We start from the raw sequence: 26,235 nt of genomic DNA on the forward strand, positions 1-26,235 counted from the left end.
TAGCTAGTTTTCTTTGTTTTATTTCTTGTGTGCTTAATCTGTACTACTTCGTGCTGGTTTCAAATTCCCCTTTGTATTTTAAGCTAAATTTTGACTAGAGATTTAACTAACAAAATATTAATACATGTCACTAAAAATACATCGTTGGATTCGTATTTGAATAGTTTGCAATTATATTATTATTTATGACATGCATTAACATTTTATTATAAACCGCAAAAAAAATTGAAGGTCAAAATTTGGCATAAAATACGAAAGAGACTAATAAACGAGGATGAAGGTAGCAGTCATTTATTAGCTCTGTGTCATTTGTCCAAATTTGCATGTGCCCTGGGCATGCACGTGGATGGCTCAACTACCAATAGCCGTGCAAACTGAACAGCTAGGTAATTAGCACTGTCCAACGCAGTTGTCTGCTACTGTTACTACGTAGTAAATAATTCAACCTGGCAGCTAGCTAATTAGCACTGTCCAACGCAGTTGTCTGCTGCTGTTACTACGTTAATTAACTCACTCCAATGTTGTTAAATTGCTAAGTAACTATTCGCTGCCAGTAGGCATCCCGTGAAGCAACACTATAAAAACAATACTCGGCTTCAGATGTCACACTAGTGGCATCACAGTCTTCAATGTTCAATTGTACTCCACCAGCTTCTCCATCGAGCTGAGTAGCAGAAAATCCAAAAAGAACACCAATATTTTCGAGCCTCCACCAGCTAATTTACCGTTTCCCCCTCTGTCTTTCTCGTGGTTGGTTGGTTACTATATGTCAGAGCAAATGTTAGAACAAATGTGACTATACGTCAGAGAAAATGTTAGGACGAACTTGTTGAGTATTGTGATTATTACAAAAGATATGATAGACTAGGATTTGTTCTAGCTTGTCTTGTATTTTCCCCATGCTCATAACTCCCAGTCGATGCCACTGATTCCATATTTGTCCTCTAGTACAAACAACATCGATTGCAATTGTATCCCATGCACTATCCCAAATTTAGTAACTTCTGAGGTGATGCGAGGAAGCTTTCCAGCGGTTGTGGAGAGGTCCTGACGTCCGACTTGTGTTTTTTTTTACAAATGGAGGGGCCGTTAACCTGCTAACACCACCACGTATTCTTGTGTGCATTCTATGCCACATATAGATATTCCACTTACTATCTATCTTACTTTTTCGATAAAGGGCGCTTCTATTAACTCATAATGTAGCTTCAAGTGGATGCAAAACATAACGAGCAACATCCAGCCACTGCATAGCTAAGATGCACACAACCTTAGACGAACAACCTAGCAAGTTATAATTAAAAAAATGATAACTTGGCGACATTAAAGCCATATGAGTCCAAAAAATTCTGAAACTTTGTGGGAATGATGATCAACAGAATTTGTGGGCGCTTGCAAAGTTTGGTGGTCAAACAACATTCGAGGAGCTATGTACAAAAAAGAAAAAAACACCAAAAATTAGTCAAAATGTAAGATCAGTGTTTGAGTAGATTTTGTAATTTCGTATTTTTTGTACGGAGCTCCTCAAATGTTATTCGGTCAGCAAACTTTGCAATCACCCATAACATTTGTTGATGATCATTCCCACAAAGTATCAAAAATATTTTGAAAATGTTTTGCTATGTTTTCTGTGTCGGTGCATCGTGGGTGCACCGAGCTGGGGTTCAGCCACTACTTTCCCATCGTTCTTATCGCCTAAAATTCGGTACAAGGCTGGATACTGTTCCTGAAGAGTGGTGTTTCCTAGCCAACTGTCCTCAAAGAAACGTATCTTGGAGCCATCCTTTATCGCGAATGGTCGAATGCGGAATAGATGTTTCTTTACCACCATCAGACCAGACCAAAAATGTGATTCACCAGGTTTCCAATATGCCCGAGACAACGCTTTTTGGCCTAGATACTTATTGCGCAAAGGGTTCGCCAAAACACCATCCTCGGTAAGTAGGTTGAACAGCCATTTACCGAGTAAGGCATCATTCATGACCTGGAGGTCCTGAACACGTAAACCTCCCTGGTCTTTTGGTCGACAAACCACACTCCATTTGGTTAACTCTATGTCTGTTACTTATGCATGAAACTAATGCGTGGAGGAAGAAAAACTGTAGACGCACCAAAATTGCTACAGAAAATAGTTTAGTTGAGTTCAAACAAAAACGTGAAAAAAGTTCTTATGTCGTGGACTTGCGTAGTTTCCCGGCTCGCGTTTTTACCTTGGTTAGGATTTAGTCATCCTTCATGATGAGCACTAACAGGCATGGGCGGCTCGCCATCGCCTGACTCCTCTTTGATTGTTGTGGCTGTATGGTTTGTCTTCGTCCTACTCCTAACCCGCGGAGGTTCCAGTAGGTATACCACGGGCAACACCTCGGCCACTATGATGTCGTTCAGTAGTTTGCTGTCCAGGGAGATGTTTGCTGGGATTTTGGCCTTTGGTCCCTGTACCTTCATCATCATGTAGCTAGGTGCAGTTTGGATCACCATGAGCTATGCCAAGACAGGTCTCCTAAGGAGGACATTGTAGACCATCTCGTAGCAGATGACTTCGAGAGTGCCCAATTCTCAGCTGAAGTTCTTCCCATCACCAAAGAACATTTGTAGTGTGATATCCAAGGGGCACATACGACATCCCTAGGATGACCGCCTGGAATGGCTTCGAACTTTGCTCGATCTGCTCCTTTGGGATTTGCATTTAGTTTAGGGTCTAGGTCGTGATAATGCTCAGGGAGTTGCCTCTGTTGATGAGCAACCTGTGTACCTTCATGCTTCTGATATGGGCCAAATTACCAACGGTAAGCATCAGGACAGGGAAACTTGATGGGTAGCAACCGCTGCTTGCTTGCTCCGAGGTGTATAGCCTAAAAACAAGTTGGGTCCCCAGCTGCAAGGGTTTGCAGCAAGTGGCAAATTATCCCAAAGTGAGAAACTAAGGTATCAAGGCATGGAGGTACAAGTTTCTTACACGAATGATAAGCTGAGCAACACAAATAAAACATTATTTGTGCCACCAACATTACCAACAAGGGTTTCAACCTTGCTAGCCTTGCTTGATGTACAAGATTTGAAAAGATAATGTGAATGCTTTCATCTATGCTATCACATGCATCATGGTTTCATAGATTAAGTGAATGAGTTTATCTATGCTACTTTTCATGCTTTAGGTTAACTAGGCACCTAATCACATTCATGCGTGGACAGGAAAACAGTCCGAAGACCATCAGTTCAACACGAAATTCCACAAGCTTTACTGTACAATATTGGTCAAAATGTCGATTGGCTGCATTAACTCAAGTGACCTATACATTTAGTAATGTCTCTCGTTTTTATGATGCATACGTAGAGAACACTTGTGGATTCACGTAAGTAACACATGCATCAACACTTGGGCGGTTTGAGGACAAGAGATAAGATGGAAGAACCGGTAAATTAAGATTCCAAGAACCAATGGCGCTTTTCTAGAATGCTATCTCTAGTTTACTCCACAAGATGCCATCAACCTAGAAGATGAGATTATACCTAGTTTGTATCACACATTGGTGGCAAGACCGGTTCTCAAGGCGCAAGCACGCACATCAAGCTGTGCATGGCAGACAGCACGTGACATAACTAGAGCATCCAGTCGAGCGAAACAAAACAAAAGCCTCAGATCTTGCGCTGGTGGCTGACCAGCGCCGTCGCGGTCTTCAAGGCTCAGTGTTGCCACTCGACACGCTGTCCTGATCAGCCGGTGCGAGACATGCAACACCTACCACTACTTCAGGTTTGGCAAGGTAGATAGATTATTCCGTGATGGCATCCCTACACATCTGTGATCCACCTGACTGAACTGGTGATCATGTAACATGTATGCATATCCAGCTAGCTTATGACTGCAGCAATGTGGGAAATTATATCCAGCTAGCTAGTTGAGCAGTCGTTGGATTACACAGAGTCTTAGAATTGCATAGCTAGCTAGCTAGTTTTCTTTGTCTTATTTGTTGTGTGCTTAGTCTGTACTACCTTAGGTGATGCGAGGAGGCTTTCGAGTCATTTGTTCAAATTCGCATGTGCCCTGGGCATGCATGTGGATGGCTCAATTACCAATAGGCGTGCAAACTGAACACTGTCTGCTACTGTTACTACGTAGTAAATAATTCAACCTGGCAGCTAGCTAATTAGCACTGTCCAACGTAGTTGTCTGCTAGTACTGTTACTATGTTCAGTACTTAATTAACTCACTACAACGTTGTTAAATTGCTATGTTACTGTTCGCTGCCAGTAAGGCATCCCATAAAGCAACACTACAAAAACAATACTCGGCTTCAGATGTCACACTAGTGGCGTCGCAGTCTTCAATTTCAGTTGTAGCAGAAAATCCAAAAAGAACACCAATGGTTTCGAGCCTCCACCGGCTAATTTGCTGTTTTCCCTCTGTCTTTCTCGTGGTTGCTTCGTTACTATATGTCAGAAGAAATGTTAGGACGAATGTGACTATATGTCAAGGAAACGTTAGGACGAATGTGACTATGTCAAGGAAATGTTAGGACGAATTTGTTGAGTATCGTAATTATTAGCAATGATAGGATAGACTAGGATTTGTTCTAACTTGTTTGTACTTTAAGATGGTCATTTACTCCTGTGTATACACCCATAAGGCTCAAGTACTACAACAATAGCTCCATTAATCTCCCTTTTTATTCCACTTACATGGGGTATCAGCCTAACCGTCCCAAAGCCCTAGCCGCCGCTTTCGCACCGTGCCGCACCTGAGGCCGCGCTGACCGTACCGAGGATTTGTCAGCCCATCCAGTTGATCGGCTGCCCTAGATAGTCCGTTTCCCAATCTTTTGATCCGGAGTTTTCTTTCTCCCGCCGATAGCATTGATCGGCGCTTTGTTTTTTATTTTAAACCTAAGATCGGTTTGCGTCGCCCGCCACCGCCGTCGACCCCACATGCCTCTGCTCTGACACGAGCGCGATAACCCAGCCTCTTCTCCGACATGGCGGCCCCTCGCGATGCGGCACCCGTCATGGTCATCGTCTGCGTGTCTGCCCGCCTGTCCTTGTGCTCCGGATGTCGCCGCCCTACTCCGAATGGGACTACTCCATCACCTCCCGCGTCTGTCACGTATCTACTGCCGCCTCCGCCCGGCGCTGCGTTCGCCGCTCAGGCCTGGCCGCTCGGACACAACTACTGCGTTGGCCGCTCGGGCTTCGCTTCCCGGGCACCGGCGCTGCATTGACAGCCCAGACGCTACTGCTGACACGCTCGTTCGCACGTCGTCACACGCCTGCCGTCATTGTCGGCTTCAGCTCGGACACAACTACTGCGTTGGCCGCTCGGGCTTCGCTTCCCGGACACCGGCACTGGATTGACCACCCAGACGCCAGTGCTGAATCAACTGAAAAGGAAAAGAAGCGATAGTGGTGGAATTAGTAAAAGGCAGGCGAACATGTTTGGCGACTCGACAGGCATGACAAGTGTGACGGGGTTGGGATAACCCAAGCGAGCGTGCCAGAGATCGACTCCAGCGGAGAGAGAAACCGGTGTGGTGGTGGTGGATGAAGGCGAGTGCACCGGGTAGAGCTCGTCGGGGCTGTCACATCGGTGAAGTACCATCCTGGTTCGAGCGTCTTTGACACAAAAACCAAGCTCGTCAAATTCAACGGTAACAGGATTTTCACGAGTGAAACAACTAATGGAAATGAGATTCTTAATAAGATGAGGTGACACAAGTATGTTACACAAATACAATGGAGTGGAACTAGAAGGAAAAGAGGTGTGCCCAATGTGTGTGATAGGAAGTGTGGAACCGTCGCCAACAATAATGTGGCGGTCGGTAGAGACAGGAGTGAAGGAGGCAAGGTTACCAGGATGAGCAAACATGTGAGCCGTAGCACCGGTGTCCATGTACCAATCACCGCCTACGGTGTAGTTGTTCGGCGTAGGCACGGTGTACAGCGCGGCGAGGGGCGCCAGATCCTAGGGCGACGGTGGCAGGGCCGGCGAGGGTAGCGGTGACGCCATGGAGAGGCCATAGCCGCCGCTCAGCTGCGACGGTGGGTACCCTCCATAGGGTTGTGGAGCCGCGTAGTATGCCTGATGCGCCGGCGGACGCGGTACGGGGAGCGTCGATGCAGGTGCCCGTGGAACCTGGAGCTGTGGCTGCTGCTGCTGACGAGGTACACCGCCGTCCTGCTGTGGCTGCAGCGTGGCCGGTACAACGACGGACGACATGGTGTGGGCGCGGGCGGCTCGGATGGCTCGGGTGGTGCGGCAGCGCGGGATCTCGCGGCAGCTGGCGGCTCGGCGGAGGCGACTCGGTGTCGGGGGGCCGCAACAGCGACTCGGTCGCGCGCGGCGGCTCAGGCAGGACGAGGTGGCTGGCTCGGGCGGGAGCGCTCGGGTGGATCGCGCGGCGGCTGGCGCGGGTGAAGCAGGTTAGCGGGCGCGCGGGCGAAGTAGGTTAGCAAAGATGATGGATCGCGGGCGCGGCCGGCTGGCGGCTGGCACGGGCGAAGCGGCTGGATGCGAAGCGGGATCGATCGGGCAGGAGCGGCGGCCGGCGTTGAGGGCGCGCGAGCGGCAACGGCGGGGTGGCGGCGGCGGAAGCGAGAAAGAAACCTAGGAAACTGATACCATGTATGAGATTATGATTGCACGATGTATTTCTCTTCGTGCATAGGCACATATATATGATGTACAAATGTGGGCCACGGACCTCAACTATATAGGGAAGTAGGAGGCGGGCTCAATACACAATATGCACATAACACATATACTCAACAGTTTTAAGCAAGGAAAAGGATAGATGGGTATGGACCCTTTTAGACATCAAAAGCTTTGCAGGCTAATTGTTCTTTTAGAAAGACCTGGTTCTTGAAAGTCCCTTTAAAAATTTAAGTGTTTCTTTGGTGGATGTTTAGGAACAGTATTTTGGCACAAGATAATTTGTTAAAAAGAGCTTGGGTGGGTTGTGATAAGTGCAAATTATGTTGTGAGAATTGAGGCTAAAGCGTATGCAATTAAGCAGGGACGCGTACGTGTTATATAGAGGCAAAGATTACAAAAGAGGTTAGGTGGTTAGGGCTGTGGATTGATCTACAAGAAAGGCATCTATCCAATCTCAACAACCCCACCGATCCTTATCCCTCGTTACACATAACACGCACGCACATACGTCTACATATGGTTTATACATCATCGTAGAATACAATGCTTAACACTACCCCTCAATCATAACTTATCTAAGTTAAGATTGTGTCGAAAAGCTTCTAGCTGCCTCAAAGACAAGGGTTTAGTAAACCCATCTGCAACCTGATCTCACGTAGGCACAAACCGAACATTGAGTAGTTTATTTGCTACCCGTTCGCGAACAAAGTGATAGTTGATTTCTATATGCTTTGTTCGAGCATGAAAAACAGGATTAGCGGTCAAATATGTGGCACCAAGATTATCACACCAAAGTGATGCAGCTCGAGGGTGATGGAGACCCAATTCTGTTAACATATTTTGCACCCAAATAACTTCAACAGTTGCATTAGCTAAGGCTTTATACTCAGCCTCCGTGCTGGACCTGGAAACAGTAGCTTGCTTGCGAGCACTCCAGGACACTAAGTTGCTTCCAAGGAAGACTGCAAATCCTCCCGTGGATCGTCTGTCATCGGGGCAGCCTGCCCAATCAGCATCAGAAAAGGCACTGACAAGCATGGAGTCAGATTTGCAAAGTTTGAGTCCAAGCCCTGGCGTCCCTTGAAGGTATCGGAGGATCCGCTTAACTGCAGTCCAATGAACAGAAGTGGGAGCATGGAGTTAAGGTAAGATACTGTAGCGCTCCTACCACACTCCTGTACCGAGTGGAGTCATCTGGTGCAAGTAGTTCTCCATCATGAAGAGACAGTTTCTCAGAGAGAGCCAGAGGTGTAGAAGAAGGTTTGCAACCTTTCATCCCAATGCGTTGAAGAATTTCTTGGACATATTTTTCCTGTGATAACAAAATACCACTTGCAACCGGTTTCACCTCAATGCCAAGAAAAAAAATGTAGAGGTCCTAAATCTTTGAGTGCAAAATCCATACGCAGATCTTTAAGAAGAGACTCAACTGCTATAGGAGAAGAGCTGGTAACAACAATATCATCAACATAAATAAGCATGAAGATGATAATGCCATGCCGACGATAGAAGAACAGCGAGGTATCTCCTTTTGATGCAACAAAACCAAGAGACTGTAACTTGGAATATAACCGAGAGTACCAAGCTCGGGGTGCTTGTTTCAAACCATATAAAGCTTTGTCAAGTTTGCAAACATAATGTGGTGAGTTTGAACTTTCATACCCAGGAGGTTGCCTCATAAAAACTTCCTCTTCCAGAACACCATGCAAAAACGCGTTCTTGACATCTAGTTGTCGAATGCACCAGTTTCGAGATACTGCAACTGAGAGAACTAAGCGGATGGTGGCGGCCTTTACTACAGGACTGAAAGTGTCCTCGTAGTCAAGTCCATACCTTTGCTTGAAACCTTTTGCAACCAAACGAGCCTTGTACCTGTCAATGGTGCCATCAGATCTCCTCTTGATTTTATACACCCATTTACAGTCAATGACATTGCTACCCCTGACTGGTGGAACCAAGCGCCAGGTTTTGTTGTCCATGAGTGCCAGGTATTCCTCATCCATGGCCTTTTTCCACTTGGGATCACCAAGGGCTTCACGTACATTTGTTGGTTCACCTGCAGCACAGAAAGAGCCCCAACGAACACAACCATCCTTATAAACTTTAGGTTTGACAATACCACTTTGTGACCTGGTTTGCAAGCGTACAGGAGGAGGCGGAGCAGGTTGAGCGGATTGCATCTGCAGCCGGTTTTGTGAAGCAGAATGGGCAGAATCAGCTGTAGCCACAGAAGATCCCGAGCCGACCGCAACTGATCCCGAGGCAGATTCATGGGACGAGTCAGCGAGATGCGGCGCGTCCGCCCGCGGCGAACCGCCAGGTGACAGATCCTGGCTGGGCCCCGGTGATTGCAGCGGCGGAAAGGCTCCTGAGTCCACATCCGAGCCGCCATGTGGAGCGTGCGGAGTCGCGGCATGAGGGGGTGGCCTGCCTGGCCGACTGGAGGCACGTGGGGCTGGCCCGCCTGGCCCGGATGCGGACGACAACCGACCGGGAGACAGCGTGCCAGGGGACCCGCCTGGTCGCCCGCCTGACGCGTCTGCCGACGCGGATCCCGGAGTAGATGGTGCTGCAGTTGCGTCAGGGAGCAATCCCGAGGAGATACTCCCGCCCAGATCTACTCTGGGAGCTGCGTCCGGATCTTCTGTAGCATGCGATCTTGGCTGCATAAAATCAGGGTTATTTTCATTGATTTCTTCACTGATTTCTTGTCCTATTGCCTGCACACTTTCAGCAGAATTATCAAGAGTATTAGATATAGACATAGAGCCTGCAGCTGCGTCCACTCCTTGGAGGAAATTAGGTGGCAGAAGATGTGGTGGTAAAAGGACAAGTTCTTTCCGAAGTTGCGCACCGGCATTGGAATGAAGTTTGGCAAAGGGAAAAACTTGTTCGTAAAAAACGACATCGTGAGAGATATAGACACGCCCGGAAGAGATATCAAGACATTTGTACCCCTTGTGAAGACTACTATAACCCAAAAAAGCACATTGCTTGGAGCGAAATTCGAGCTTGTGCTTGTTGAAAGGGCGTAAGTTGGGCCACACGGCGCACCCAAAAATACGAAGAAAGGTGTAGTCTGGTTTGGTTCCAAAGAGGCGTTCAAGAGGAGTTTGGTTCTTAATAACACGACTAGGAACGCGATTGATAAGGTAGACAGCTGTGAGGAACGCTTCGTCCCAAAATTTTAGGGGCATGAACGCATGAGCCAAAAGCGAGAGACCAACTTCCACGATGTGTCTGTGTTTTCTTTCTGCAGCTCCATTCTGTTGATGGGCATGAGGACATGAAACATGGTGAGTAATGCCAATGCGTTCAAAAAAAGGATTGAGCTTTTGGTATTCACCTCCCCAGTCTGTTTGCATAGCGAGAATTTTACAATTAAAAAGGCGTTCAACATGAGCTTGAAAGGAGTGAAATTTCTCAAACACATCAGATTTATTTTTGAGCAGATAGATCCAACTAAACTTGCTGAAATCATCAATAAAACTGACATAGTACTTTTGTCTGCCTACAGAGATGGGTCCAGGACCCCAAACATCGGAATAAAAGAGCTCTAAAGGAGCTTTGGACTCACTATTCGAACGGGAATAAGGTAGCTGATGGCTCTTGGCCATCTGACATGCATCGCAAACCAAAAGATGGTCTTGTTTATTTGACACGGGAAGATGAAAATCTCGAAGAATTTTCTGAACTACTGGAAGGGAGGGATGCCCTAGACGCTTGTGCCACCGAGAAGTGGATGGTGTGGTTGCTGCAAGTGCTTGACGCCGAGGGGCACCTTGCCGAGCAGTAACAGGAAACAAACGCCGTTTTGAAGAATGGTTCTCCGGGTAGCCTGATCCTTGACAAAAAAGGTTTCAGGGTGAAGCTCAATAAACACATCATTATCTTTCATAAGCTGATAAGCAGAAAGAAGACTTTGTTCGGCATTAGGGACATGAAGGATGTTGTTTAAATTCAAGGATCTAACTGAATGGCCAATATGTGCAATATCCATACCTTGACCGCTAGCGGTGTGAATTTGTTCGTTGCCGGTGTAGCGATCACGGACGGCCAGCTTTTCTAATTCTCCGGTGAGGTGATCTGTAGCACCGGTGTCGAGATACCAGTTGGTATCCACGCCATAGGAGTGAGCTGCGTTGGCAGCGCGAGGTTGGCCGCCACCGCCACCACCGCCGCCGCCGTTGTTGCCGCGACCACCACCACCAGCAGGGTTGCGGACGTTATTGTTGTAGCTCTTGTCATAGCGCTTTCTGCAGCGCCACGCGCCATGGCCCTCCTCTTTGCAGATCTGACAGCATTCACGGTCACCGCGGTCACCACCCTGGTTGCGCGGCGCACCGCCAGAGGAGCCACCACCAGAGTTGTCGTTGTAGCGTGATGGTCCGGAGTTGTTGTTGTAGCCGCCACGTCCACCGCCGCCGCCACTACTGCCGCCTCCACGGCTGTAGTTCCCGCCACGGCCGCCGCCACGTGACGCAAGGTTGGCGGAGTGGTTCGGGGAGAACGCCGCCTGCTGGGCGGCGATGCGGCCTTCCGCCGCCAGGAGCAACGAGAAGAGCTCGGTGAGCCCGACCTGTTGATCTGTGGCGGCTCGCGTGGAGATAGCAGAGACGAAGCCATTGTAGTCCGGTTCATGCACCAGGCCCTGAAGAATTTGATCGACTAGATCATCTTCTCCAAGAGGCTTCCCGGCGGCTACGAGTTCGTCAGCAATGCCCTTCATCTTGGTGAAGTAGGCTGTTGCCGACATGTCCCCCTTGCGTGTATTACCTAGGGCAGACTGAAGCTGGAGGGTGCGTGCCCTAGATTGCGATGAAAAGCTTTGCACCAAAGCTTGCCAGATGCCAGCAGAAGTAGTATGGTTCGAGACTTGCATGAGAACATCACGAGAAAGAGATGCAATCAAGAACGTAAGCACCTGTTGGTCTTGTGTCTCCCAGATGGCGTGCTCGGGGTTCGGCGTGGTGACGGTTTCTTTCTTCCCGTCGGCGATGTCCCTCTCCGTGAGAAGAACGGCGTCTGGCTCCTTGCGTGATCCATCAAGGTAGCCCATCATGCCTGCAGCTTTGATGTGCGGCAGGACTTGCGCCTTCCATACAAGGAAGTTTTCCCTGGTCAGTTTCTCGGTGATGGTGTGACCAAGGGATGCGAGGGAGTGGGAGGCCATGGCGGCGGCGGAGGAGGAGGATGACATGACCTAGATGCGTGGAAGAGTTAGGCTCTGTATACCATGTGAGAATTGAGGCTAAAGCGTATGCAATTAAGCAGGGACGTGTACGTGTTATATAGAGGCAAAGATTACAAAAGAGGTTAGGTGGTTAGGGCTGTGGATTGATCTACAAGAAAGGCATCTATCCAATCTCAACAACCCCACCGATCCTTATCCCTTGTTACACATAACACGCACGCACATACGTCTACATACGGTTTATACATCACGGTAGAATACAATGCTTAACATATGTGACTGTAACGAAAGTGTTGATCGCTAGTTTATCCACGGCCCGCTGGCAAGATATACCTGGGGAGTGGTTACCTGTTGTATCGGCATCAAGATGAATTTAAATTATGTGCAAGAATTCTGCCCCTGGATCTTTAGTTTATCTTTTATACAACTGTGACTTTATACGATAGCTTTTCCAACTCAAAAATATAATAAATTAGAATAATACTTAGTTCGTTTGTAAACAGGTGATTTTATAAAACTTGTGTAATTAAACACTTGTAACTTTGCTTAGTAATAGATACAAAGATATTTAGATTGACAAAGTGAAAATAACGCGAATATTTTTTTCATAAATAATAATTATATATATCAAATTTTATAGTTTCCTACTAACATGTGCTTACAAAAACTAATGGTCAAGTATACATACCGGCGACCGTGTCACTATCTAAAAATCCTTAAGAATTTCAATTGCGCTTATATCCATTGCTGTAGGACTTGGATTCAAGCTTTCCCTGGCCCCTTTTCATCAATGAACTCCTAACGTCTACGAAGGAGTAGATAATGGTTCGTTCAATGAATTCCTATCTCTATATCTATCTCTCAAGTGTTTGGGTTTTGCAAAACTCCGTAGACATGCATAATATATTCATAAGCCGAGAGTGAGTACAAACCATTACATGCATGCATACTTTTCATAGGGAAACCACGGTGAACTGATATATAGTTGTACCATGCTAGAATAATTAAAAGTTGCATACGTGAAAGTGAAACATACAATGGGCAGCTCGGAGGCCACTGAAAAATATATGGTCACATGTCTCGTCAGGTCATGTCACGTAGGCCGGAGAAACACCTTAAAAAGCAAAACGTAGGCCGGAGAATGGCTAACAAAGATACATGGTGTTAATAAATAGATCCTCTCCAAATCATTTGGCGACAGCGCACCTGACATCGCCGTCGACAGCACGCGCGCCGCCGTTGGCCTTGGCCGGGTCAGGGAACCTGAGCAGGCAGCTGTACTCGTGGTAGTAGACGGCCTTCTTGGGCCAGAACCTGTAGGTGAGCGTCGTCTTCACAACAACCTCCATGGTGAACAGCCCTCGCTTTCCCTCCATGGAGAACCCGTCCGCCACAGCCCCGCCGACATTGATCGCCCGGCCGCTGAGCACGGCATGGACGTTCCGGTGCCGGCGAGGCCTCAGCTTGAAGCTGCTTGGGAGCTCGCCGTCGCCGTCGGAGGAGGAGGAGCCACCAAGCTTGGTACCACTGTAGTAGGCGGCCACGGTAAGGTGGTCGAAGCGGACGCTGTAGAAACGGTGGGAGTTAGAGAAAGTGACATCGAGGGCGAGGTCGTAGCGGAGCGTGTCGGCGGTGACATTGTTGAAGGTGGTTAGGACGGCGGCAGTGGCGGTGGGGCGAATCTGGTAGGGGCGGAAGAAGACGAGCCAGAGGAGGAAGACGCTGAGAAGGGAGACGACCAAGTTGGTGGCTGTCTTGCTGGCGCACACGGCCACCTTGGTGCCACAGCTCTTCCCATCGTGTTTGCACATGCGGCTGTAAACCTTCTTGGGCAGACGACGGCACGCCGTGAACACCCACCGGAAACACATGGACGGAGCGAACAAGATTGGCGTACACACTTTGGAGAGCTCGCTGCTTACTTAAGGGGAGCTAGCTAAAAGAGAGTGACGAGGGATCTCATACTTTGGAGACACCTTTAGGCCACTTGCATATAAGAAATACGTAGTTTTTTTTCCTTGGATTTTCCCCCAGATATTTTGCTACCGTTTGAAAAAGAATCATATTTTTTAATTGAAGCCAAAACCGTGTGAAATAACTTCCTGATGCCAAGCTAAACACAAAATCGGCCCTGCCTTATTGGAAGTATGAGATCGGCCCTGGCCCAACACCACAAGAATTGAACATATATGTAAAGGACGATAGACTACCAGCCCTTCTTCTCAGGCCATCCACGCAGCCAACACTTCCAACTCGTGTTCGTTTTCACCCCATGCCCTGCCTAGCTTACTGATGGACCCTGTGGTCGTGGGCCTGTCGATCGAGAGCCTACAGAGAGGGCATGTTTGATTCTCAACCTAAGGTTGCCGCCTAATCTTAGCCATGCCACAACATCTTAGGCTTGCCACATTTATGACTTGCCACATTTTTCTAGTTATATGGTCCACATGTCATAGGCTTAATTTTTTTTGCCAAATCTTGCCACACTTGTGGTGGCCATTTTTTTATTTTCTTGCCACTGCCGGTCGGCTCCTCTCCTCTCCCCCGGTTCTCTTGGCTCCGCCTGGCTGCGGTGATGGTGGCGCGACGAAGCTCGTGGTCAGCCGGCGGGCGGCTCTCCTCTCCCCCGGTTCTCTTGGCTCCGCCTGGCTGTGGTAATGGCAGCGCGCCGAAGCTCGTGGTCGGCCGACGGGCAACACCAGGCGGTGGATAAGCCATCGGCGCCAGAGCGAGGAGTCGCGGGGCGTGAGAAGAGGGAGGGGCAGATGCGTGAGGATGACAGGGGCGTGTTCGTGGTGGCGCGACGGAGGTGGCCGGCCGATGCGCGACACCAGGTGGCGGCACATGAGGAGGAGGAGGTCGTGGTCGTGGGCTTAGATTCTTGTGGAGAGCACCTCCATGGAAGGGTTGTGAGATAATGAAAGCTTCTTTTGGCATTTTATTTGCCAAGTCTACTATCCAGGTATCTGGGATTTGATATCTGAACCCCCTTTCTTCTATACCACTATATAGTGTGCGAATAACTTTGAATAACAACCATTGGATGAAGCCGATCTAACGGTGAAGACGTGGCAAATCCGAGTGTTATTGACCGTTGGATCTTCTCATTACTTCACTGGATTCTTCCACGTGTACTATCTAGAAGATTCTATGGTTGGGCTAAAGCCATATGGACATTTTGCACAAAATTTAAAGCACACTTCTACTTTATTCTAGACTCTTCCATACTCAGACTCTCCTAACTTCTTTTTCTACCGAAACTATCATTCATTTTACTTCGTATTCAAGTCTATGTACCTTCATAAATCATATTTATCTTTACAGATACTGTAGAACATTAGCTTTGAGATAGCCAAAAAAGATACCTAGATAAAACACGCTCAGTACATTTTACGTGATTTTTGTATGTTATACTTCATGCATATGCCTCACAATTTCATTTGCCGGCATAACTAGCCAAAAAGGATACCTAGATAAAACACGCACAATATATTTTACAGTAACAATATGTCTATCTTTGGTTGTAGTTTGACTATATGAGCTCTCACGTGCTATGCACGTATAACTTACTAGTAGCAGTAGTTTATGAATACAACTATTTATATTATGGTTGTGCAGTATTCGCCATGGTGTGTAAAACATGTAACCATTAGGAGATGGTGTAGTGGAAGTGTGGAACAAAGGACTGGCCAATCTTATATTTACTAATTGGAGGCACCATACGAGGCAGCACGTTAATCCTTAGAATTAAAGAATTTTGACCGCTGGATTAATATATAATATGTCTATAGCCATCGGATGAAACATAAGACGTGTTGTCTCATAATACTACAATGTATGGGAGTCTTACTCCCTTAGGACTCCCCGTTTCCTAGAAAAAAAGAAATCTTAAAAAAATTCTGAGGGTCTATATCCATTATATGGAACGTAAGATTTGTACTCTTATGCTACCACGTATGGGAGCCTTCCTCCCTTGGGTCTTTTCTGGTTTCCTAGAAAAAAAATTGAAATCTTAGTTAAAAAAACAGAAATCATTATCAGAAATCACTTAAGGGTAACATAATTAGAAAAATATATATTAATTTTCGTGCACCAAAAAATCCTATTGAATCATAAACCTATTATATTTTAATTTTAATGCTCAAGATCAGTTAGGCGGCCATGCCATATAATTTTTAATGGAAAAAACAACATGTACCAAAAGAAAAAAATGGTTTAAACCCACATGCACGAAAAATAGTCTTGGATGCCAACGTTCAAGGCCCGATCAAAACAAAATCCATTTGCGTTCTCCATTCATAAAGAGAAAAGAAGACAAATTATCAAAAAAAGTACATACAAATGAAAAGTCCATTTGCTTGAATTTCGCTTTCGCCATATTTGTACCTCCATATTTCTAGAAAATTATCATTAATACAATGAGTATTAAAAGAGCATGTTACAAAAATGCCATCTCCTTGATGTTGATCCAAGGGTGGACATTACTTCTATTATTTTGACAAGAAAGGTTCAACCGATAGAAACATATTAGGATGACTCTACATTTCTCTTCATCTATTGTAGGACACGTGATGTGTTTCACCAACAAGTATATCTATCTAAAAATGTTTCTAGCCCGTGCGGCTGCACGGGTTGATGACTAGTATAGAAAATGTCGATGGATTGTAAGCAATCTAACAAATGTAGACAATGTGCGAAAAAGCGATTCAAAACTCTCCCTTTTATTTATTTATTAAAACATTATAACCAGATGTATCTACAATGATGCACATTGGTGTACTAACTTACCATGAGATCACAGACTGGGTAGCACCACCTTGATGCAGAAATTCAAGTGCCTTTTGCGAAGGACAGTTAAGACTGAATATTATCGCACTTGCCTGCAGAACAGTTGTAGTTGCACAGTATTATGCTACTTACCAAGAGGTTAGGGATCGAATAGTAAGCATGTTCCATCTTGATGTTTACCTTCCCAGGTGAACACACAAACACAATACTGCAGTTATCAATTACAGTGCCGATGTCCCTGGTGAACGCTTGCTGTGCATTAGCTGAAGGTTTCAGAATCTTTCCGCAGCATATATCATGTGCCACCAGAACTGCACCATGCAATCCTCACTTCCCAATCAACATATTTGAATTGTAGAAACAAAACTAGATTTCACTTCTGCTGAAAAAAGGAACATTTATAGTCCCAAGAGTAGTTTTCTATCGACAACAGTGAATTCTCCACATAAGTTTGCTCTTTCAGCCAAAGCTTCAGTTTGTCAATCCAGATATGAAATCCCGGGCTCCCTGTAGAGTTTTTCAAAGCCTGACATGAACTAAAATAATCACATACAATTAGCTAAGGGTGGTATGGGCAAGCTGAATCATAAAAGTAAAGGTCTAGCAGTCGTAATGAGTTCAGACAAGAGAATAATAACATGAATATCAATCTATTCAGAGTTTCCTACCGATGGTAGGAAGTTTACTAAAGCACATTTATGCAAACCTAACTTCAGTATTCTTGACAGTTCAGTTCACAATGATCTAAGAGAGTACATGTATATGTGAGTTCAATCAGAATTCCACTAAATGAGTTACGTCGGAATGTGATCAAATGGACTATCATGAGGGAAAGATTGATTGGCCTCATTGGTCCAATTCCCCAGTTTCCCCAAGGGTTTGGAAAGGCTGAAGAAAATATTCTGCAACAGTTTCGACTGCAGGTAATCAAGTTTCTCTACCAATAATAGGCTTTTCTGGCTCTCGATCGAATACCCAGGCCTGCCAAGGTCAACAATTAGTGGTACCACGATAGCTCCATTTCCCTTTTGCGTGTACGCGACAGACTGCAAAGTCACAGGACCAAATTAGAACTCACCGGAATATGATGGCATTAGACTCGGCTGCCTTTTCCAATCGACGTAAACCGGCAGCGTCAAGAGGTGATCGCTAGATAGGGTTTCTGATGCCATCAATTCGTCGCCGTATCTAAACATCACATAGTATGTATTCCTTAATAAAATGAAGGATAGTATAGATAGCACCCGCCCTTACCACGAGGATGCAGGCAACATCTCTGAAACCTCAAGATACAGAGAGGTATTCAGAGTTGAGAAAACAGAGCAAAAACACAGAAAGCTAACTACAGGACAGAGCTGAGTTGAGAAAACAGAGCCACCAGAAAAAAAAATTACCAAATCGCCCAAAGAAAAAGAATAGCATCCCATCAGCGTCTCCCTCCGTCCTTTGTTCTGGTCAGGAGGAGGAAGATGAAGTCGCTGGAGCAAAGCAGTCTCCATTTTTTCTTTTCTTTCAGAAGACATCCACTTGTTGTGCCAATTCTTAGTTCAGACATAGGAATATATAAGAGGCTGCCGATCTCTCCGTGCATAATACAGTAGCTTCTATACATCATCCGTTCTCGATAGATGATTGCTTGGTTCATTCGGAAACCAAAAGAACAAATAAACTCTACACAGAAAACACTCTGCAAAAATGTAGCAACATATAACAGTGCCAGCAACGTACAAATATATGATCCCGTAACTGTAATAAGTGAATAAAGGATCATTGTAAAGTTCTACGACATTCAGACATGTCAATGTCGACCAGGACCAAATACTACTATATGACAACATACATTACTTGGTGAGCTTTGTTATGGCAGAGAGCCCACCAAACCGGGATACATGGAAACAAACTCATTTACTAGAAGCAAAAGTACCGGGAGGAGAAACTTGTTGGTAGAATTTCATCATCTTCAGGAGACGGAGTCCATATTCCATCATTAGAACTCATATACCATAGCGGTCTGTCTGGCACACCCAGCACCACCTGAGGATCCAATTCATCATTAGAAACTGGTAACACGCGTTCCTTATAGTCTAAACCAACTTCAGAAATTGAACAAACAGAAAACAATTGAACTAGTCACACTCTACAACTATTTGGAAACAGGGTGCAAAAGGAATAAGGGCTTTACTGTTTCTGAAGCACTATAAACGCATAGATTTGGGTCTACTTCTACAAGGGGAAAAATAACTAATTAGGTCTACTTATACTGAAGCTAAACACTTAACACAACTATCTACGTCCCCACTATCATCTCAGAGCAGCTCCTGAATAGCCTTATGACCAAAAATTTCTGTAGCATACTATCAGACTTGTCCGTGCTATCAGATTTCTGTAACATAATATGATAATCTCATTCGTTCCACCTGCTTACGCTTATCAGCGCATGGAGGAATAAATAAATGGTGCGCCTTCTTCAGCAGGATACTGATGTGGGTATGCTTGATTGGATTTGATTGGATTGGTGTGTGATTCTCAAGCAAGCAGCACTGGATTGCTTGCTTGACTAGTTTCACTAGCTCCAGCCTGGTGTACATGCTGGCTGGCTGGCTTAATCGTGTTGGCTTGTAATAAAAATGGTTGTGCCCAGCGGCGCAACCTTGTGTGGTGTGTTTGTGATTGTTGAACCATGAGCTAAGCTTGATTTGTGTTTGGTTGGTGGAACAAGAAATATTATTACTGTGATGAGTTCTTTGTTGACTATACAGTACTCCAATTTGCAATTGTACCGAGTTTGAGCCGATAATCTACCTTGAAATGCTGTGAGTGTCATTCCGGCCGATCAGTAACATGTTGTTACTTGAGAGACGGTAACCCAACTGCCGATCTTCATGTCATGTCCCTTGTTCTTCTCCTGTTCCTTACTGGCCGTGCCTGCGTTTTTGCACGCATCACCAGCAGTAGCCGCAGCTACAGGTGTGAGCAGATTGAACAGTGGACCATACAAACAGGGCAGGGCTGCTAGACTAACAGAGTGTTACCAGGAACAATAACTACCGAAGAAGAATCCGGCTGTCGATGCAATCCGTGGAAACAATCCATGCCAAACTAGTAACCATTAATAAGTCTTTCCTGTGCCATAGTATCTCAGGTCCAAGCTTTGCTGTGCTTGAAGATTCGATTGTCCATACCCCTGCCCTGGAGATGGCAACACCACATTGATATATCTGCATGCTGGCATCCTGTCAATTTGATAGGTAATCTGTTCCCTACCAGTATTTTCTACTCCCTCCGTCCGAAAATACTTGTCGGTGCGATAAGTATTTCCGGACGGAGGAGTACTTGGTTGCAGGCGTTGGCGGCATCCGGTCATAAGGCTTGAGGGGAGTCGTCGCTGCTTGATCTGTAATTGTTGGGTTTGTACCTAGCTATGGTGCCTGATGACGTCGATTGGGCGCTGTATCTAAATATCACAGAGTCTAGTGTGTATTCTCCTTGCTAGCAAAAACAAACAGAGGATATCTAGCAGCCTCCATTAACGTGAGGAGGCAGGCAGCATCTCCGTCGGTTCTGTGTTCACAAGGAGGAAGATTGCCAGGCCTCAAGTCGAGTCAACCAGATGAATGAAACCTCAAGCTACAACAGAGGAACCAACGGGGAAATATTCAGAGTTGAGAAAACAGAGCAAAGCAGAGGAGTAGAGGAGGTTAACTATAGGCAAAGAAGAGTTACGAAAACAGAGCAAAAGCAGAGGTTGCGACATGCAAGTATTCAGTTTCGAAAGAAGAGCTACATGCAAGCACATTTCCATTTTCTAAATCAATCCCACGCTCAACATGATATGTTAGAAGCTCCCATAATCCTTAGAGTAGAAAATTGCTGGCTTTGATTCCCCAGTCAAAGGCTAATAAAAACACTATAAGTACCAGCTTCTATATCAGTAATCACCTGAACAGACTTATTTACCTCGAAGAAATATCACCTCCAAACTTTCCCTCGGTTCTACTGGCTATGTCACCAAGAGAGGATTAGAAATATTTAAGACAGTGGACTGTGTAAATTACCCGTGTGCCATGTTTCATCTGCTAACCCTCTAATCCTGCCACTCCTTCCATCCCCTCTGTAAACATTGCCATGATAGTGCTCTGCCCATTTTCACTAGCAAAATCATTTGAGTCATCAGAGCTATCTACATCTTCTGTTCCATGATGATCATGGTACACAAGTCTACTATTCTCATTTCTCAAAATGACATGTTTCAGATCTGCAGTTCATGCTGCTCACCTGTACTCCATTCTGTCCACTGCCATTGCAGGAGTCGACATCAAAACCTTCGCCGAGGCCTCCCTGCTTCTGGTACAACCCCTGGAGGATTTCTTCAACAATGTTTTCGTAATAGCGGTCCGCACAAATCTATGTGCTTTAAGATCTAGCACGATTCATTTCATTTTACCACTTGACAGTGTATGTATGCACATCTCTATACCTTTGCTAATTTAACTTGTTCGGTGATGGCCTACCAGGAAGTCGAGAGGATCCGCAACAATCGGCTGGCGCTGCTGCAAAAGGTTGCAATTTTGACCAAGGGGATCACTAACCTCTTGGTTTTACCAGGGTTTTAGTTAGCCTTGAAGCGAGCAGGCGGTCGAGTTAGAGGGTACATCCCATTTTTTAGCTGGTGTCCTCAAGTGGGAGCCATTTTTTTTGTTTTTACATTTGTTACTGGTCATTCGTCTGGCGGAAAATTATTGGGTGAAGAATGAGAATGAGAATGTAACAACAGGTCCTTTCATAGCAGTTGGTTCAGTTCTTAGGGTTTCGGTATTAGTATGTTGTTTATGCTAGTTGATTAAATGCATTGTCTTCTTCTGTGTTGTGTTGCTGATATTATTTCAAATCATGGTGTACATCAAGTGTGCCAGTGCATTGGTAATATTTTTTTTCATGTGATTCTACTTCATCAGTTATATGTTGGGTAGGTGGTTCATCCTTGAGTAGTCGAACTCCTGCATGCAGGGATCATTCTCCTTTATTAGAGTGAATTGCAGAAAACCACCACATTGAAGCATAGGATTGCAGAAAAGACTCTTCTACGAAATTGTGCCAAAAAACACTGATTTTTGTCCTAATCATTTGCAAAAAACATTGATCGATCGTTTTGGGCATTTTAACCTTGATTATGACAGATGGAGCCCACCCTTTGCTGACGTGGCGTAACGGTCTTTTTGCCAAAATCTCCTCCCCTCCCTGAAAGTTTTTCCCCCAAAAAACGTCCTCCCTCGTCAGTGAGCACGCGGTGGCCGGCGGCAGCTCGGCCGCAAAGCACCTTCGTCGCTCGGGCGCGGCCCCGCCTTCCCAGCAGAGCAAGCAGCGGCGGCGCGCACCTCCGGCGCGACCCCGCCCTCCCAGAGGAGCAAGCGGCGGCGAGGCACAGCTCGGGCGCGACCCTGCCCTCCCAGCGGAGCAAGCGGCGGCGGCGGCGCGCAGCTCGGGCGCGGCCCGGTCCTCCCAGCGGAGCAACCAGCGGCGGCGGCGGCGCGCAGCTCGGGCACGACCCGGTCCTCCCAGCGGAGCAACCAGCGGCGGCGAAGCGCAGCACAGGCGCGTGCAGCGGCGGCGCGCAGTACAAGCCCTTGCAGCCGCCGCGCGCAGGGCCCAGCTGCCGCCTTCTACTCTGGTGCTCGTCCCACCACCGCCTGATGCGGTTGCGGCAGCACCGGCCGACGAGGACGAGCTGTCGTCTTCCTCCTTCGGGCGTGAAAGCCATGGCTGGGAGCTGATTGCGTTTGGACTTTTTCCTAAAGGGTGTCTATGCAAAAATGTCAGGGCCCCACATGTCATAATCGAGGTTAAAATGCCCAAAACGATCGATCAGTGTTTTTTGCAAATGATTAGGACAAAAATCAGTGTTTTCTGGCACAAATTCGTAAAAGAGTCTTTTCTGCAACCTTACGCTTCAATGTGGTGGTTTTCTGCAATTCACTTCCTTTACTATGCTCCATCGATGTTGCCATATGAATGGCAGTTTCAACAATTAAGGTCGTGAGACCAGACCAACGCTTTAAGTGTCGTGGATTCTCGTTATCCTCGTATCATCTTTGATCCTCGTAGATACCAACACCTGTCATCTTAACGTCACGATTTTGCCAGACGATATGAGGTCTTAATTTGGATCATGTTTTGGGAGCCGTTAAATTGGACAACGCGTTCACCATAAATAAACATCTCAATAATCAATATTAGAAATAGTATCACAAATAACTACATATAGAATAGGCACAAATAAATCTCACGAATCTCCTATATCTCGCACACATATTTTCCGGGAATTACTCATGAATGAGAGGGGGATAACCAATAAACAGGGAGATTACATGAATATGAATCATATTGATAATATCGCAAAGAACCACAATAATATGAATGATTGATCAGATCTCAATCTCTGAATAAGTGCAAATAGAGTTACAAACCCTATCATTACAAATTGGAATAACTCTCTCTATGGTGGTGTTGTCGATGAAAGAGAGGGGTTGAAGGTCGGAGAAGGCTGGAATGAATCTAAGTGAAGGTCTTCTCTCCCGGATCTCTTCTCTCTTCTTTGGATGGTGATATGGCCTCCTTTCCGATTTGTCCTCTCTCCTCTGATCAGACCTCCTCCTTCACAAAAGCTGTTTGGATAGATAACGGGGAGACGTTAGCGGCGCTTGGTACGACCGCTAGTATGAGTGCTCATGCTAGCGCTTGTACCATACACCGAAAAGGTAAGCTGCTCCAAATTGCTTCAGTGACCAAATATTGATTGATTTCCTTCCAGAAGTGTTCGGCCCCGCACGTCAGGTATGAAACCGAGATTTCTTCATTCTCGAAGGACCCTTGTTAGTAAAAAAGGCGAGAACTGGTAAAAAAAAAACCTTTGAGAAACCAAACAAATACTCATGTGAAAGTGTCAAAATATTGAGCCATCAGCTCTAAATCTACACCTACACGGGTCCGCACCCTCTCACTTTTGAAGCACAAGGTCTTTGGGGAAATTTTGTCTTTGGGTAAATTCGACAGTATCTATCTAAAATGATTGATGGTGTACCACCGAGAGGTGCGGCCAAAGTGTGCACTGGTTTCAGTATAACAATGTTACAACAATGAGTCTGCACCAGACAAAGCAGCAGCAGAGCAACTCATTGGCATTCATTCAGGTTGAGCAGCTATGGCGATTCGACGGGGAGCGGCGGCGGTGTCTTCTTCTTGAGGAGGATGAAGATGGCGACGCGGTTGGTGCGGAAGTCGGGGTGCCACTGCTCCTGCTCGATGCACCCGATCCCAAACTCCGCCATGGCCGCCTCCAGGAAGCACTCCACCACCACGTCTGCGAATTCATTCAGCAATCAGCAGCAAGGCATTGACCATCATCGGATCAGACGGAACTGAATAATCGCTCACCGTTGCGGAGCTCTCCGGCGAGCAGCACGGTGGTGCGTGGCCCGGTGAGCCGGGTGAGCGTGGCCAGCAGGTCGCCGACGGCCTCCTCGATGTACACCACGTCGGACCCCAGCACCAGCTCCGGCGGCTCTGCCTCCGGGTCCAGCCAGAGCAGCAGCTCCGGGTCCAGCTCGTACTCGTCGCCCCACACCAGCTCCGCCACCCTCGCCGAACCCCCGACGTTCTCCTCGAGGTTCTTGCGGAGCAGCCGGACGCGGTCGGGCAGGTCGGTGGCCACCACGCGAGCTCCGAGCAGCGCCGCGACGACGGACACGAGCCCGCACCCGGCGCCGAGGTCCACGGCGCGCGCCCCGCGCACCGGCAGCAGGCCGCCGTCGGCCGCGTGCTCGAGGAACTTGGCGAGCACGACGGCGCTGTCCCAGACGACGGCGCCCGTGACCCCGGAAGCCCCCCGGAAGGAGGACGGCTGCTGGTGGAGGGAGATGCGGCGGCCGCACGCGTCGATGGGGAAGGCCGGCAAGCCCTGCCGCGCGAAGGCGTTGGGCCGGTGCGACGCCGGCTGGCCCAGGCCCCAGAGCAGCATCGTCTCCGACGCCCCGCTCTCGACGCGGCGCGCCGGGCCCCCGTACGCGCCCATCACCACCTCCGGTGCCTCCTCCACCGGATCCATCGTCGGCGGGCGGCGGCGGCCGAGGAAGGGAGGAAGGTGGGGAGAAATCTGGCGAGGTTTTTTTCGTCGGAGAACTACGCTTTGTGTGGGCTTGTGGCCTGTGTTGCTGCTGGGCCGGGCCGGGATGGGGTGGCTGGGCTGGGTGGCATGGAGGCCTGGCCCGGCTACACCACTCAAGACCACATCACACGCACCCAAGGTTAGATACAACGGTGTAGAAGAACGTCTACATCACTCCTAGCACCCATGGCTAGATACAACGGTGTAGAAGAACGTCTACACCACTCCTAGCACCCAAGGCTAGATACAACGGTGTAGAAGAACGTCTACACCACTCCTAGCAACGGAAGTCGCACTACAAAGTCGGAGCCCTCCGCCAGGACCGAATATCATGAAGAGGCGAAGCCATGCCCGACGAACCGAGGACTCCAAGACGGTAACTTCAAGAAGGGGAACGACACCGGAGTGTCGCCGTCGCCCGATCCAAGCAATCAAGGTCTTCACCCGGAGCCACCCGAAGGGCGGAGAGAACCCGCAACGATGCCTTCAACAAGGGAACAACGCCTGCGGCCGCCGCCGGCGTCGGCCTGGCCAGCAGAGAGGAACCCGCCGCACCACCGACACCAAACGTCGGGCGCCGCCCACCACGCGATCCTCGCAGCCATGGCAACCGGTCCGCACCTAAGCCGCAAGCTCCGCCCGCGAGCCTCGCAACTCCCGCCATCAGGGCCGCCGTCCAGGCATCCAAGATCACCCCACCTCCGCTCCCACGGCACATGGACACCATCGACTAGTAAGGGGCAAAAGGAGGCTCCTCTCACCCCAAACCACGCCCGTTGGTAGGAAGGATCGCGCAGCCGACCAAAATCAGGAAGGGGAAGGTAGACGACATCTGTCGGCCCTGTCGCGGCCACTGAAAGTGCGTTATATCGATTAGAGGGGGGGGGGTGAATAGGCGATTTTTATGAAAGTCTTCAGAACATAGAAGTTTTGAAGACAAACGATAAAATTAAACCTATTACCATGCAGCGGAAGGTAGACTACACTAGGCAAACCATAGTCAAGTATTCAATGAAGTGAAAGCATAAAGACTAATAGCAGCTAGGTAGTAAGGATCAGGTAGGAAGATATTGTGAAGCCAAACAGAGCACGCAGTCACTCAGTGAAGACAAATGATAGTGCAAACATACAATGACTTCACAAGGAGTAACAGTAAGTAAAGTGAAGTGAAGATGAAACCAGTGACTCGTTGAAGACAATGATTTGTTGGACCAGTTCCAGTTGCTGTGACAACTGTACGTCTGGTTGGAGCGGCTAGGTATTTAAACCTTAGGACACACAGTCCCGGACACCCAGTCCTGAACACGCAGCTCAGGACACCCAGTCCTCACCGTATTCTCCTTGAGCTAAGGTCACATAGACCTCGCCCAATCACTCTGGTAAGTCTTCAAGGTAGACTCCCAAACCTTCACAGACTTCGTTCACCGGCAATCCACAATATCT

General features: G+C 47.5%; 3 protein-coding genes across 3 annotated transcripts; all 3 read right to left on the minus strand.

Moving 5' to 3' along the window:
* Nucleotides 1–6,342: 6,342 nt before the first annotated feature.
* Nucleotides 6,343–11,893, minus strand: LOC147956715 (uncharacterized). The gene is made up of 5 exons (XM_087531433.1): nucleotides 10,652–11,893; nucleotides 10,151–10,487; nucleotides 8,780–8,829; nucleotides 8,312–8,705; nucleotides 6,343–6,601 (listed from the first exon to the last, which is right to left on the minus strand). The coding sequence occupies exons 1-5, from the start codon at nucleotides 11,847–11,849 to the stop codon at nucleotides 6,343–6,345; spliced, it is 2,238 nt and encodes a 745-aa protein (XP_087387559.1). The 5' UTR covers nucleotides 11,850–11,893.
* A 947-nt stretch (nucleotides 11,894–12,840) lies between these two features.
* On the minus strand, nucleotides 12,841–13,783 carry LOC147956716 (uncharacterized). Its single transcript, XM_087535333.1, has one exon. It carries the CDS (start codon nucleotides 13,712–13,714, stop codon nucleotides 13,031–13,033), a length of 684 nt encoding a protein of 227 aa, XP_087391459.1. The 5' UTR covers nucleotides 13,715–13,783; the 3' UTR covers nucleotides 12,841–13,030.
* A 9,760-nt stretch (nucleotides 13,784–23,543) lies between these two features.
* LOC125512477 (uncharacterized) lies at nucleotides 23,544–24,814 on the minus strand. The gene is made up of 2 exons (XM_048677569.2): nucleotides 24,063–24,814; nucleotides 23,544–23,988 (listed from the first exon to the last, which is right to left on the minus strand). The coding sequence occupies exons 1-2, from the start codon at nucleotides 24,730–24,732 to the stop codon at nucleotides 23,828–23,830; spliced, it is 831 nt and encodes a 276-aa protein (XP_048533526.2). The 5' UTR covers nucleotides 24,733–24,814; the 3' UTR covers nucleotides 23,544–23,827.
* Between the last annotated feature and the right edge of the window lie 1,421 nt (nucleotides 24,815–26,235).

Source organism: Triticum urartu, chromosome 7A (genome assembly GCF_056163025.1).
Source record: "Triticum urartu cultivar PI428250 chromosome 7A, HENAU_Tu73, whole genome shotgun sequence".
Taxonomy (NCBI): Eukaryota; Viridiplantae; Streptophyta; class Magnoliopsida; order Poales; family Poaceae; genus Triticum; species Triticum urartu.

Bases quoted from the DNA above. Each gene is read 5' to 3' on its own strand.
- LOC147956715 (XM_087531433.1), bottom strand. From the start codon at position 11,849: ATGTCATCCTCCTCCTCCGCCGCCGCCATGGCCTCCCACTCCCTCGCA. The intron at 10,488-10,651 runs GTATGGATATTG...GTCAAGGATCAG, and splicing joins TCACACCGCTAGCGGTCAAG to GCTACCCGGAGAACCATTCT. The intron at 6,602-8,311 runs GTATGAAAGTTC...TCAGTTTCCTAG, and splicing joins TTTATGAGGCAACCTCCTGG to GTTTCTTTCTCGCTTCCGCC.
- LOC147956716 (XM_087535333.1), bottom strand. From the start codon at position 13,714: ATGTGTTTCCGGTGGGTGTTCACGGCGTGCCGTCGTCTGCCCAAGAAG.
- LOC125512477 (XM_048677569.2), bottom strand. From the start codon at position 24,732: ATGGATCCGGTGGAGGAGGCACCGGAGGTGGTGATGGGCGCGTACGGG. The intron at 23,989-24,062 runs GTGAGCGATTAT...ATGAATTCGCAG, and splicing joins CGCCGGAGAGCTCCGCAACG to ACGTGGTGGTGGAGTGCTTC.